This window comes from Apteryx rowi, unplaced genomic scaffold (genome assembly GCF_003343035.1).
Source record: "Apteryx rowi isolate R43461 unplaced genomic scaffold, aptRow1 scaffold_38, whole genome shotgun sequence".
NCBI classification, from domain to species: Eukaryota; Metazoa; Chordata; class Aves; order Apterygiformes; family Apterygidae; genus Apteryx; species Apteryx rowi.
In genome coordinates this window covers 2,878,493-2,893,201 of record NW_020450307.1, presented here as the reverse complement: position 1 = coordinate 2,893,201, position 14,709 = coordinate 2,878,493, and the positions used below count along the sequence as shown (strand labels likewise).

The 14,709-nt window shown below is 47.1% G+C and overlaps 1 protein-coding gene across 1 annotated transcript in view; it reads right to left on the bottom strand.

Moving 5' to 3' along the window:
• The window catches only part of SAMD11 (sterile alpha motif domain containing 11), a 130,465-nt gene that overhangs the window by 51,102 nt on the left and 64,654 nt on the right, over nt 1-14,709 (bottom strand). Inside the window, exon 4 of the mRNA XM_026074004.1 lies at nt 2,721-2,845. Within this exon, the coding sequence (XP_025929789.1) occupies nt 2,721-2,845 (125 nt within the window). The remainder of the gene's footprint in view (nt 1-2,720; nt 2,846-14,709) is intronic.

Sequence of the window (14,709 nt, the reverse complement as noted above, 5' to 3'; positions counted from 1 at the left end):
CTGATCCTAGCCTTAACTATAAATCAAGCAACTCTCTCACAGAATTAATCATAAACCATCCAGCTCTGCCAACTGCAACCCCCTTAGTCCCATGGGTCCTGCAATAAACAAATCTCTTCCATTCATGTTATCCCTGCTCTCAATCCTCTCCTTAGCATCCACCATAGCCAAAAAGCCACATATTCTTCTGAATCAAGCTTTAGTAGTCTGCACTCACCTCTCATCCTGCATTCGTAGAATTTGCAGTTTGAGCTGCAGAACAGCCTCTGGAGTGTTTAGTCATTACTGGCTGGGATCACATGCCTAATTTCAAATCATAAATACTAAACTAGCAATGGAAAACATTTAGCATCAGATTCCGACTTACTTTTAAAGTACTGCAGCTTATAGTCATGAGTGACATGTGAGAGTTTTAACAGATCTGCATCAGCATCTTTTATTCACCACTGTCCATCTCCAAATGCCCTTGTGAGGGTGGGATTCTCATGACCTAAACACTTATGCTTGAAGGTATTCAACGCAAACAGCAGAGGACTGTGAGTACATTTCTTTTCCCCTTGTTGCTGTAATTAAGCAGTTTAAGCAACAGCCAGTTTTTTAGACTAACCCAGCACTAATTCTCTTAAAATTATTTATGCAGCAATTAGTTACAGCATTCTCCCCTTCCACCTTGCCGGTAAAAATAAACAAAACCAACACATAAAACCAATAATCAGCATCAGCTAGAAATCCCAGCACACTGTTTCTGTTCCCTTGACTTCCATGTCCAGGCAGTGGTGGCATAGGTACCAGCTCAGCACACGTTCCAAAGTCAGAGCTGGCAGGCTCTGTGTAGACTTTGGCAAAGTAGTTTTCCCTTAATCAAACAAGCACGTAGAGTGAACCAACTCCAGACAGCCGGGGAAAGTCAGAGTTAAGTTGTCCCTGGGGAGATGCGACAATGCCGCCTCCCCCTTTAGCTACCCAATCTCCCCACCACCACCCCACCCACTCTTCTTAGACACACCAAATCTATCATGTCCCAAAAGGCTCTGTCACTTTCTTGGTGGCCTCTTGTGCAGATGAGTCCTCTTCTATTTCATTGCGGTCAGAGCCAGAGCACTGCTTTCTCCACTGCTACATGTGTGTGCACTGCCTATGCTTTACATTTCTTACTGTTTCTTATGGTTCAGAAGCAAACCAGAAAACCTCAAAAATTCTAGCAAATAAGAATGAAGGCTTCTACCTCTAACCTTTTCTACTGCTTAACACTGATGCGAATAAAAAGCATCCTTTACATTTCTGGAACACTAAGGATCTCAAAGCATTTCAGCAGCACTGATAAAGCCCAGCAGTCTCTCTGTGAAGCAAACAACATCAAAACACTTTTAACGTAAGGGGTCAACTGAGACATACAGATTCAAGTAAACGATTTGGTCAGCAACACACGAAACTGAGCAGAATAGCCAAAAATAAAACCCAGGAGACTGCAGCTCCACATCCTCCTCTAACTTCTTGCACCAGATTTCATACAGAAGAACTTACCTCCCAGGTCAGTTTGGCTCTTACTCACAGCTATGTAGAAAAAGGGGCTGCAGAGATAAGTTAGCAAAGAGAATAGGGAGATCCAGCTGTGGAAGCAAAGAGGGGGAGCTGCCCATGGCTGCTTTATAAACATATCACAAATCCCCCAGTTCAGCAAAACACTAAAACGGGACTGAACACTTCACTGCAACAGCAGCCACACCAGTACAGGTTTCACTGCAGTCAGGAACTACATTTCTAGAAAGCAGGTCAAGCCCCAGGCAAAAGGCAAAGCAGGTGCCTGTACTGTTCCTGAATATCCTCCACAGACGTTCTCCAGGTGTATTAGACCTGGTGTTCACTTCACACCTGGGTTAAGTTACACCATCAACAGAAATGACTTGCAAGAACATATGCACAAAAGCACACCCATACAGATTTTCAGGAAAGGCCTATATTAAGATGCACAGAGAGATCCAATTCTGATTTGGAAGAACAGGGATCATTCTTATAAAAAATAATATTACTCCCAGTTCTCCTCAAATTTTATTTATTCTCAAAAACAAGTCATAGATTCTGCAAACAAGCAGATCTCTACAGATCTCTACGAGTGCCTCACCTGTTGACTGATACATATCTACCACCAAAGCATCCCTGCCCATAGCTCCCTTACTGACATCCAGAGAGGCACAGTGCACAAACCAAAAGGAGCATCTTTGGTTTCATCAGGTCAAGTAAGCTGAAGCCAGGTGAACTTCCAAAAAAGGTCAGGTAACAGTACAAAGCCAAACAAACATACTTACAAAGCAGTTGGCAGGCACAGAGGCAATGTGGGGAACCTCTGATTAATGAAATTACAAATCAAACCATGCTCTCTGCAAGGCCTTTCTGCTTCAGTGGACACTAACCCTGGGGACATTTCACTTCTTTGTTGGAGCAATCTTCTTTGCCAGTAGTTTAACACAGACCGATAGATTTGAAAATAAAGCAGGGCTGAGATCTCAAAAGACTGCACCACTTTCACATCACCAAGAAATCCTTTCCATGTCAATCTTTGGCCAGAATATTACGAGACTTCTCATGGCTCACTCTGAAGTGTAACATGAGGAGCCACAGAAAAAATAGGAGCTGCTGAAAAAACAAACAAAAAAGGGGGTGAAAGAGAGAGGAGGGAAGCCAACAAACCCAAACCATCAGGACCTGCTCTGGCTGCTTACCTGCTGCTCCTAAGCCAACGTCAATGCTGTTTCTCTTGAATTCACAGCGGCTCTGGGTCTCTGGCATAACGAGCTGACGGCTCTGATGCAGGTTGGAGATGATAGTGGAGAGGTCGTTATCACGGCTGCAACAGAGCAGAAAAGCACCAAGTTAAGGAAATCCTATTTGCCACCACATTATTGATTTTTTGTGTATATACGTAAGCGTGTGCGTGCGCAAGCTTCTTTTGTTTGCCCCTGACATCTCTGTATTGCAAGGAAGGTTCTTCCCCCTCCTACCTGTCAGGTTCCYGGTAACCTCCTCTAGTTTTGGGGAGCAGAGACTAAGTGTAAAGCACTTCCCAAACAGCATAAAGGACTCTGCAGCTGCCAGAGCTCCTAATTTCAGTCTTGCCAGATATAACTTGCGTGGGCCAGAGCTTACATCTCAGATGGAAAAACTAGAAGTGTAGGAATTGGCAGATCTATTCCAAATTAATAGAAAACTTGAACTGAAATAACTGATAGTTTTCTATCAGCTGCCACCCTTCTGTTCTAAAGAAGGTTAGTTTTTCCATTTCATCACTGTTGGAACACAATGCTACTTTATTTACTTGAAAAATAGTTTTTCTTTTTAGAGAGAAACCCACCATGAACCTGGCCATCAGCATCAGCCACAGCTAAGGATACAAACTTATTTACAAAATTAATTTGCAACTCATCACTCTAGCAGATCCTGAAAAAATGCCCTTTTCCTTTTGAGACAAGAACATGCATTAGGATGGTTAAATGTTATTTTGCCTGTTAWCCTTGCATCCAATTGCTGCTAAGTAGGCTAGTTTAATCTTTTTTTCTTTTTTTCCCCTCCTTCTGTGGAATGGGAGAGAGGGAGAGCACAAATACAAAAAGCAAAAAGACGTTCACTGTAGCAGATACTACTGTTCAGCTGGTGAATGCTTTGGACTGCAAGCCCCTATCCTCTTGCATAATATTTCTGAAAAAATGATATACAAACACTGAAGAGGAAGAACAAGCTAAAAACATATACACACATCTAAAGGGAAATACTGGAACGTATCCCTTTTTTGGTTTGCAGTACATGTTAAATCACCCATCTTTCTAGCACAAGGTGCTTGCTCCAAGCTAAATGCAGCTATTTTTCTTCCTCTTCTCTTTCTAAATGATGACGACAGCCAGAAAAAACAGACACACTTACAAAAAAAACCTATATACATTAGAAATATAGCCTTCCCCCCACACCTGCGTTCCCTTCCAACCTCTACTCACATGACGAGCGCACCCACTCTGTGCCGCTGTGACACACAGCACATGACCACCAACTCACTGGTGCAGAGGAGAGTGTCCTCACCTGGGACCGGCAGGGCAACACCGAGGGTGCATTATCTGCAGAATTACCTAGCAATGATCTTCCCTTAAATATCCCCCTCTTATCCCCCCCTACCTCCTCCCCACCCGCTGCACCCCCGCCCGCGGGCTATCAGCACTAGCAAGAGGAGCAGATCTGCTCAAACGCTCCAAAGAGCCCGTCCCTAGCGCAGAAGCAGGGGCTAATCTGTCATCTAGCTCTCTGCTAATCAGATAAGTTTATGACAGAAAGTCTTTAGACAGAGGTACTTTCAGCGGGCGTCTGGCTCCAGATTTTCACAGGATGTAGCAGACAAAAACAGACTCTCATTTCAGCAGCCGCTGTCAAGTTCCCTGCTGCTCCCCCCCCCCAATCTCAGCACTGAGGTAGGATGCTCAGATCTCAAAGCCTTTGAGCACCCATTGCATCTTCCTCCGCTAAACCAGTTCAGATTCCTCCTTATGCAAGCAGAAGGCTAATTACTTAAGCAAGCCCACAGGTGAGTGGGAAGCCCATTTCTCCTGTGCCAAGCAGTTTTGGGTCTTATCCTCTTTTAGCTGCCACCTTTAAGATGCATTATGCAAATATTTTGGTGTCTTAAGTCATTTATGGGATTAATGTGAAGTGATTATCAGTTCTTTTTAATCATGCCAATCAATAACTGGATGTCAGGGACAGAGGACAAATGCAGATAAACGCTGCCATCAGCACAATGCTCAGGAAAGGGCGGAGGAGATGAGGGAGAAGTGCAGAGGGAGAAAAACAGGGAGTAGGAAGAGAAAAATGGGATAATTACATCTTTGCATTTGCAGTGTCTTGCATCCCAAACGAGTCCAAAGCACCTCTGATATGTAAACACATTAACAGAGCTATGAAAAGGAATTGCTTTATCTACCACTAAAATGCAGCTGCCTCTCTCTCTGGAAAAGAGTATGGCAGCTCCTTAACATGAGTTGATTTTCCAAAATGCAAAGASTGAAGAACACTGCAATATTYCCACTGTAAATTGCAAACAGGAAATCTAGGTGGAGGAAATATTATCACACCAGAACTGTTATTTTTCATCCAAAAACATATGCTTTTAGGAGATTTTCCGTGGCCTTAAATTTAAAAGAATAATGGTGCAGGAAGCAGTATCTTAGCAAGCCATAGCTCAACACATAACCTCAGACTGGAGGGCTGACAGGTATACTTACTGTACAGGCTTTGAACTCAACTCAGTCTACCTGTGCAATCAGGCAAGATCCCAGGAAAACACGACTTTGCCAGAATACCCTTGCAGAAGGCAAACTGATTACCAAGATGACATTGAGAGGAAAGGGAGGAAAGACTGGAGCTAAGGCAAACGGGCTGAGACAGATTTTAACACAGCAAACTGTCCCCAGGAGTTGTTCTGCAGAGGTGGTTTGAAACGGAGCATGCCTTCTCGTCCCAGGCTTGTTCTATGCTTGGCGCAATGAGATGTAGCTTGTAGCTGGGGCTCAGTCCTGGGATACCAGAAAAAGCGAATGGTAACCAGGGCTTCATATGAAAAATTGAGCTACTCTTCTGTTTAGGTCAAGGCTTTAAGCAGTTTTTTAAAACACTGTAAGCCAAGCTGACCGCTTAGTACGGTTCCACACAGCTGCAATCAGACTGCGGTGGCTGTGTGGACTCTCTAGTAAGGGACATGCTTGCAGAAGGCTCTGCTTAGACCACAGGGGACCTTCTAGCACCATGCCGTGTCAACAGAACGAAACACCAACCTCGGTTCTGCAGCAGGTAACTGTGACCCCCACCTCACTTGTGCCTGCATGAGAGCAAACTAATGGAGTCTCAGTTCTTCAGGGGCTCCCCCCGCCCAGTTATTCAACGCCTTAGCCAGGAAGAAGGGCTCTGCACAGATACCAGTCATTTTCAGAAATTACCCTATTTTTGCATGCTCGCTGCCATGGACTGCAAAATTACAATTGCACTTACACCTCTCTGAACACACTGCCCTCTGCCAGCTGGCTCAGCAGGAGGGTGAAAGACGAAATACCACCTCAGGCTTTCAGCAACTCGCTTGGCTTAGGTAGTAAAAGTTGCAAAATGTGAATTATAAGCCTAGCCTGGTCAAACTGCTTCATGGCTCAGTCCTGCACAGCCCCCATCAACCACGGAAACCCCCTCAGCCAAACCAGAGTCAGGGACACCAGCTTGCAACCCCAGGCAGGCGAACAACTAGCTGCCCCTGCCTCGCCCACTTGCCATAAAACTCCTGGGAACACCCTAGCAATCGTTTCCCTACAGAAACCAGCTACCTGAAAAACTCAGCCAAACCACTCACCTCCTTCTGAAGGCACAAACTGTGCGCTACACCGCATGTTACCCTCAGCAGGGCCAGCCCGATCACCCAGCAAATGCTCGCACCTGCGCTTAGATCAGCCCTCGCACCTGTGCAGGGCAGTCCCAGGGCTCCCAGGTGGCCACGCTGGCCCTCTGCCTGGAGTTTCAGGTCCCTTTGCCTAGCTTGTCCCTGATTCCTGTCCCTAATTCTCCAGTCCTAACCACTGGGCCAGGACTCCTGTACTCACACCCTGTAAAAAGGGCCCAGTCCAGCGCCGACCAAAGCGCGTTTCAGAGGCAGGCCTGGCAGGCTGGCTCAGGCGCTGGGTGCACGACACACCGAGCCGAGCAGTGCAAACCGTGCCCTAAACAACAGGCACGGCACAGAAATGAGACTCTCACCCTCAGCCACTTTACAGGGTATTCTCTGTGCGTTCAGCTTGCTGACAAGGGATGAGAACAGTGTTTTCAAAAGATGCAAGTCCCTTGGGGAAAAGGTTCTTTGTTCCTCCAGGTTTACACGCTACCTGGCTTGCTCACAGTAATCCTGCCATATACAGAATGGGCAACAAATTTATGAGATCAGGGCTCCACCAGGCAGAGCCAATGCACAGTTAAAGGTCCTTCCCTTGCAGGCAAAAATAATATCCAGCTTGCAGGATCTCAGGTCAAGAACCAGAACATGCACTTCAGGGATACCAACATACATGCATTAATGCCTAAAACTTGGGTGCTTGGCCTGGCACGGTGATTAACAGAGCTGAAGGTAGGGACCTAGACTCACTGGAAGGGAAACTCTGAAACAGTCGCAACAGCATCCCCTCTAAACTGCTCATCAGTAAGAGCCCAATTCTTGCACGACCTCGGTGGGAAGGAACCTGTTGTTAAGGGGACTGGAGAGGGCAGGTCCTTGCTGTGTAGAGGATTTCCCCATCTGTGTGCTGAAGTTAATGGTTCTACCCAGGTGCTCGCTTGCAGCCCCGGCAGGGGCAGAGTCACGCTCTGCTTTTCCTTTGTCTCGTCTCTGAGCCGCTGCTCGGTGCCTGTTAATGCAGGCACTTCCCCATACATGCACAAACACACATGCACACAGAATCAGATTAAAGGTCTGATCCCTTCCAGTAGCATAATATTATATTTTAAAAACCGGATTACAGAAGGGGGCTTAAGCAAGATACAGATCTCCTGAAAGGTCAAGGAGGAGACAAATAACCTTCTGTAGGGCTTCAGGTTGTTATGGCAATATTCAGTTTGCACAGTTTTTGGCAATGGTTTGGGGTCCCACAGTAAAAAAGAGGGATCCAAGCAGCAGAGGTGCATGTTCTGAGGCATGGCTGTTTGGCCTCGTTCGTCTCGCAGAACCAAGTTTTGCTCCTGCAGTAAAATGAAGGGTAGAAAACTGAGTACTTACTGCTAGGGATTCCAGAAGGCATGTGGCTGGTTGGCCACATCCAGGTTTGCTTTCAAACTGGGAAGCAACTCAGTGTTACTGAGTCTCATGAGATCTTCTTGTGACATCTGGCTCAAGATGTTGGAAGTTCTGCTCACAAGACACGTTTTTCAGATATTTCTGCTATTTTGGTGGCTAAAGATTTACAAAAGAATTTGCTGCACTACAAGACTTTTGAGCCTGAACTTCACATCCAATACACATTTGACCTCAAACCAGAACACTAAGCTTCACCCAGCCCCACATCTGGACAGTGAATCTAAACACATCCATTAGAGATGAACTCCTTTTGTCACTTTCAATTACAGTCGGCGTGCTGTTGTTCATTCTCTGTTTGAATGCATCATCCTATTTTTGCAACATCATACTTAGCAGCTGTGGAGAGGAGTTAAATGTTAAAAAAAGGATGAGGATTTCATGTGGCAAACAAAACGTGAGCGCTGATGGCTAATGAAGGAGTGAGATTCTTTCTTCACAAAGATGTCCCTCCTAATAAGAAATAAGGGAAAGGTAGCAGCTACCTAACAGCACTTAGACTCCCCTCAAGGCCAACTCTGCAGCTCTGAACAGCTGCAAGTGGCACAGACCTTGCAATGAACCTGGCCTCATAAGGAAGGCATTTTACAAGGAGCAAAGCTGGCAGTGGTGGCGTGTAAGTGTTTGTTATTGTGCTCCATGTAGCCTGGGATAAGTAACCATTCCATCAAACATGCCATATATCTGTCCTGCCTTTGCCTTGCCCATTTATCCATTGAAAAGACTATCTTAGGCTTTTGCAAGCTGCTTTCCATCCAACAGGATTTCCATTCTGCCATTAGGCTCTGTCTTGCTGCCAAAGGCAACAGTTGGAAAAGTGGCTGGATATTATTATGGGTTGGGTAATTTTCAAATCCTAATGAAGCCAGGGCCCAGAAGCAATAGATCGATTTACCAGGAATGCAGAAAGCTATGATAAAGGTTTTACCTAAGCCACAAGCAGCTGAGCAGCTCACCAGTGCACCACAACTCAGGACATGCATGGTACAAGCAGCAGCCACAAAACTTTAGAGGTCAAGTCCAAATGGCTCCTTTACCTGGATATGGTATGAGATGAAAGCTGCTGTCTAACAGAACGGTCACCTGGCCTTGGAGGCCACTTCTAAGAAAACTGGACACCTGACCTATTACACTGGAAATAGAGAAAGCCCCAAGTGAGCACACACACAGTGGGGGCTATGCACCACAGGTTCCATGCTTGGTCTGGGAAAAAACAAAACAAAGCCTTCCTCATCCTAGACCTCACACCCAAATCCAGTGAACACTGGACCCTGGGAGTACAGTCAGGACAACATGAATACCTGCGCAGCTCAGACACAGATCAGAGCTCACAGTCTAAAATCCCCTGCCACAAGGAGCCCCCTCTGCAAAGCAGTAATGAGACATACAAATAAATAATGGCTGCAAAATTACCACCGGAGGAAAAAAAAACCCCAACACTGCTAATGTTCTCTGCTCATGCTCTGATTGCTGCACTGTCTACGTTTAATGGAATTAACAGGTTGTCTGCCTCCCCCAAAGCTGGTTGTTCTGATGAGACTTTCTGTAACGGCAGCATAATGGTCCGCCAGTGCTCATTTGATATCTCCACTGCTTACAGGAAAAGGCGCTCAACAGGGGAGATGACCACATCAGCGACTGGTGGAAATGTCACCCAGACAGAAGGTGTTTATTTGGTAGAAGACGGCACTGTAATCCAGTGATTAATCTCCACCTGCAGAAGCACCTGCAGAACGACAGCTACACCAGCAGTACTACCATTTCTGGCACACACTGTATGAGCAACATCATTTAGTCTGGCTAATAAGCTACAACGTGTGCTCAAGGAAGAAGCGTACAGTAGAGACTGCCACTGAACTGTCAAATTTGCTAAGTTTGGCTGTCCCTATATATGAACCTATAAATACACTGAATATACGAACCTGAATATATGGACCTATAAATGAATTAGGAGCAAGCCCCTTCAGGGATGCTGTGGTAACCAAACGTGCAGCCATCCTGTGTGACTAGCTTCTAGGAACAATAGTCCTTTTTTGAGCAACATCTGCAACAGAAGCCTGAGACTGGCAGTATTTGAAGATGACAGCTATTGCTCCAAGACCCTTCTGGTCCTAGCTGGTCCCCTGGTCCTCATTCCAACTAGCATTCGGACCCTCGCTTTGCACCCTCACTCCAGTCACCTCTCCTCACTGCCAAATGGCCCCAGCAAACCAGTCCCTGACATCTGCTGAAACTCATCTCCCCAGCCTGGCACCAGAGCCGGCCYTGCCAGCACGCTCAGCACGCAGCCACTTAAAGAGGCGATTAGACGAGGACAGAGCAGACACCTCCGTCTCTTGGCCCCTTCGGCTCTTGGCCGCTCCAGCAAGGCTAAGTAGAGAGCTGCTGCCAAATGCCTGGGCTGCCGTGCCCCCACGGGGCACCTGAACGGAGACCCACCATCCTTGAGATGCTCACGCGGTGGCAGCTTCCGGTGATTGTTAACCCAAGCCGGATTCAGACCGGGAGCAATGCCTTTTAAATGTGTTTCATTTACAGACATTAGCAGTGACTGCATCTTTAACAGGGAGAAGGATGAGGAGACTAATGGATGGAGACAATTAACCAAAATATAAATCAGTGTCAGAGTCTCTGCATCTAGCAGAGGCAGCCAGGCGCCCGCAGGGTCTGGTGATTCTCGCAACACGCTGCTCAAAGTGACTGCAAAGAGCGATTGCAAAGAGGGAGAGGGAGAGGGTAAGGGGGAAAAAGTTGGTCAGAATTTGAACCACTTCCAAGAACGGCTGCCTTCCGTTTGCTGCAGCCCCCTCCAAAACGAGGAGGCAATAGTAAGAGCAACACCTCACTACAGTAGCCATACACACGCCTCACAGCGAGGGCCAGAATAAGCCCCGTGCGTCTCTTACGAGACTGTGCACCCAGCAGCCTGCTGGCAGGCAGGGCCTCGCTCTGCCCATGCTCTGCGCTGAGCAGAGGTGCATGGGCACCGCACCAGACCTGCATCGATATTCCCCAGTGGAACAGCCAGCACAGTACCGCACGACTGATCTGCAAGTTCACACGCACGGTCAGCTCAGAGTGTGGCAGAGCTGCAAGGTCACACATCCCGAGCTTTCACTGCTTGATATCAGGCACACAAAAAGTGCAGGTTTCTGCACAGGGAGGATTTCACCGGTGGTGCAGCACCATGCAGCAGCGCCCAAGCTTGCCTCTCAGACTTCTCTTGTCTGTCCAAAAAGGCTGCTCCAGCGGTTAGGATACTCAGCACAAATTTGAAACTCTAGTCGACAATTCTCTGCTCCAGTTCCCTGCCCAAACTTCCCTGGCCRTGTCACTTAAACACCTTGTACTGCTGTCTTCCATACATGTGGGGATGCTATACCGCACTACAGCACTGTCAGAGCGGGAGACGTTAGACACCAAGAGGCATCCCGGACCTACAGCAATAGGAGTTGCAAATACATTCAAGATGAACAACAGGAAGTGATGATCTTAGTACGCACAAAATTATATAGATCCAAAACCTACACRACAGCTGAAGAAATGGCAAATGAATCTAGCACTGGACCACAGAGTCTTTTGCTGATATTTAATCAACTTAAAGTCAAGCTGTGAAACCCAGTCAAAAACATATGGGTGTCTTTGAAGGGATGCAAAGTAAGAGATTGATGCCAGGTCTGGAAGAGGACAGATACTCAGAAAAGTAGCAGAGGAGGAAATAAGACTGAAAAATATTTCTTTTTAAATATGTTTCACCATCTCTTCATCCCCTTAACGATCACTCAGCAACTGCAGGGGTTATATTAAATTTTACTGATCAATACAGTTGCCATAAAACTGTCCCAACCCTCTACCCCTCCCTACAATAAAGAAAAAAAAATCCAATATGCAAAAGGAGGAATGTCAGGGCTTGCAAGGGCATTGATTAAGCCAGGGAGCAGAGATAAGTGCAGGTGTGTGCCTATGCAGCCTCCGCACAAACCCTCTTGTGTCACTCTGAGCAACACACATGGGATTTCTTCCCTCCCTTATTCTCAGCCTGCCCGGATGTAGGTCCGGTTCAAGCGTGTATTTCAATGGTAGCCCCGGCTCAGGTAACAGATTCACAGACTCTGTTTACTCTGCAGCAACTTCCTCCTGCGTATCACGTGCACCCATTCTAGCCAGGCCAAGTCCCCTGCTTGGCCAGGTCAACGCGGCAGGAACGACAGAGAGTTTGCAACTCCGGGATGACAATATTGCCAGAACCTGCAGCAACAGAAGTCCTTTTTCTTTCTCTATCAACCTCTTCTCCCCCTTTCTCCTCATCCTTCCGAAAGACAAGTTTCTGGTGCAAGGATCAGAGCAGTGTCACAGCCAGGCTGTTGTCAGAATCATTTAGCAACAAGCAGACAGCGCGAGTGTGTTGCTCAGGGCTACCCAAACCAGAGTGCACGCCCAGGGACAGGACAAGCATGTAAATCAGTCAGTGACTGTGTGAAGGGAATAATGAGCTTTTTATGGAAGCCATTAAGAGGAAAACCCAGATTGGTCTATAAATACTGTTGCATCATTATAGCACTGAGAAACAACCTTATGTAACAGCACGACTATGTAATGCCAGGACTGATGTAAAATAACCACTCAGAGGCTCTCACTTTGCTTACTTAGTATTTTTTTTAAAACCAAAACAAAACTAATAACCAATTTCCAAAACAACATAGGTACTCCAGCCCAGACCATAAAAAAAMCCCATCCTTTTCCTCCCTAACATGCACAGATAAATTTGGGGCTGCTTAAAAGGACTAGAAAGACAGACGCAGCCTTGGGACTGGCAGCCTTTGTGCTGCTGCAAGAGAAGTACATGACTACAGCTCCCACATAAATGCCACCAATACCACTTCCTTTCTCTTAACCTGCAGTGTCCAGTCTCTGTGGGCCACTTAATCACAAAGTCATTGATTTTAAGCCCCAGAAGGGACCATTATATCTACCTCATCTGACCTTCTGCACAAAACATGTCAGAAAATCTCACCCTATCATATACGCAGTTAGTAGCGGCAGCTCAGAGTGGAAAAAAAAATGTGCGACTCGAGTCTCTGCCCACCAGGAAGCCAACAGAGACCCTCCAACTCAGAACCCACACCACATTTAATCCAGTGCTCTAGGGGCAAAATATTCTGCATTCCAAGAGCTGATGAATTCTCTCAGCTTCTTCCTTACTACTATGTAGACTTTCCTACCTAGAGAAAAAAAAAAAGCACATTTTGCAAGATGACTCCTCTGATTCCCTGCCACATGCACAGCACCCAATCTCGGTGCAGGGTTAACCATCTTCCAGGCCAGCCGAGCTGAGAGTCCTCTTGGGATGAGAAATTCTGCAAAATAACTTTCTCCGCAGCATGTCTTGGTTTGCCCTGGAATGGCCTTTGAGTGCCAGAGGCCCTTGAGCAGACGGGCAAGGTCAGTGCCTCTGACACTGCCAGGCTATAAAACCAGGGTCACTGAGTCAGCAGGGACGGGGAAGGGATGTGGATCAGGGAAAGCTCACAGCTCAGACCGATCAAGGGCGCTTCTCCTCCTCCCGCGCTCCTGCTTATCACCTTGCACACCGCACAAAACACCCAGCAACGCCTCCTTAATCATACAGCACACAGACAATACCTTTCCTCTCAGGTCGATGGTGGACAGAACGGCCAGAGCGGGATAAGACCTAAAGCTGGGCACAGGAGGATTTGGGTCAAGGATTTGAAGGCGGTGATCAGGCGACTAATAAAGAAGTGGATGGGGCGGGGGTGCAGGGGGAAGCAGCAGGGTTTGTTCCACTGTTAAACAACAGGCAGCACGACCCGCTGGCAGGCTGTGTCACTCTTCCATCAGAGACAGGCAGATAAGCCCCGGGCGAAGAAGCTGGATGCAAGCGAGCACGTGTGCGTGCAGCCCTGAGGAGCAGAGGGGCTGCCTCCATCCTCCAGACCCGTCCGTGCCTTACTGCCTCTCCCTACCTCACGTCCCGCACTGCAGGGCCTCTCCGGTGTGAGCCGGGCAGCCTCAGCTCCTCTGGCCTGCCATTTCATGGATTGCAATGTGGCAAACTGTTGGGAGGCAAGCGATCTTATGATGCACTTTCTGACTCCCTCTCTGTATTTCCTGAGTTCAACTCCAACTTCTCCATTTGCCGCAAAAACCTAGACTTGGCATCTACCTGGCAACTGACGTTTGTAACCATCAGTGTGTTCAACAGCACCTTCACACATTGCATCAAGGGCAAACTGGCCCTGGGTTAGCTGTGAATCCAACTTGGGGCCTTCTGAAGCTAACGGAAGGACTCCCATTTACCTCCACTGTCACAGGATTAAGCCATACCCCATGAGATTTCTGCACTCTAGACAGAAAACAGGCATGATTTCCAGCAGGCAAAGCTCAGGGCACAGTTGCCTCTTATTCCTTAGACCCCTTGGTTATATTCTCATTGCTCAGTCTTTTGGTTTCCTTGTAACACTTCATCATTCTCAGTCACTCCCTGTCCTTCTCAGACGTCAGTCTTGATAGACCTTGACAGACAATGATTTATCACGCTCCACTTCGACTACACCTGCCTCCCAGGTATCTCCACCTTCTGCTGAGGTGTCACCCATCAGACACAAGCAGAAAGGGAAGGAAAGAGGAAAGGGAAGAGGGAAGGAAGGGTAAACAAGTATCACAAACTAAAGGGAGTTGAGAGGTCTGAAAATCCCAACCCCCAACAACCCTTGGCAATTCAGCCCTAATTCTCCCTGCAGACTTACCCTGAAAAAAAAATCATCCTGCAAAGTCCTGAGCAAAACACTCACAAAATTTCATTAATGCTCATGACAGTTCATAAAAATGAT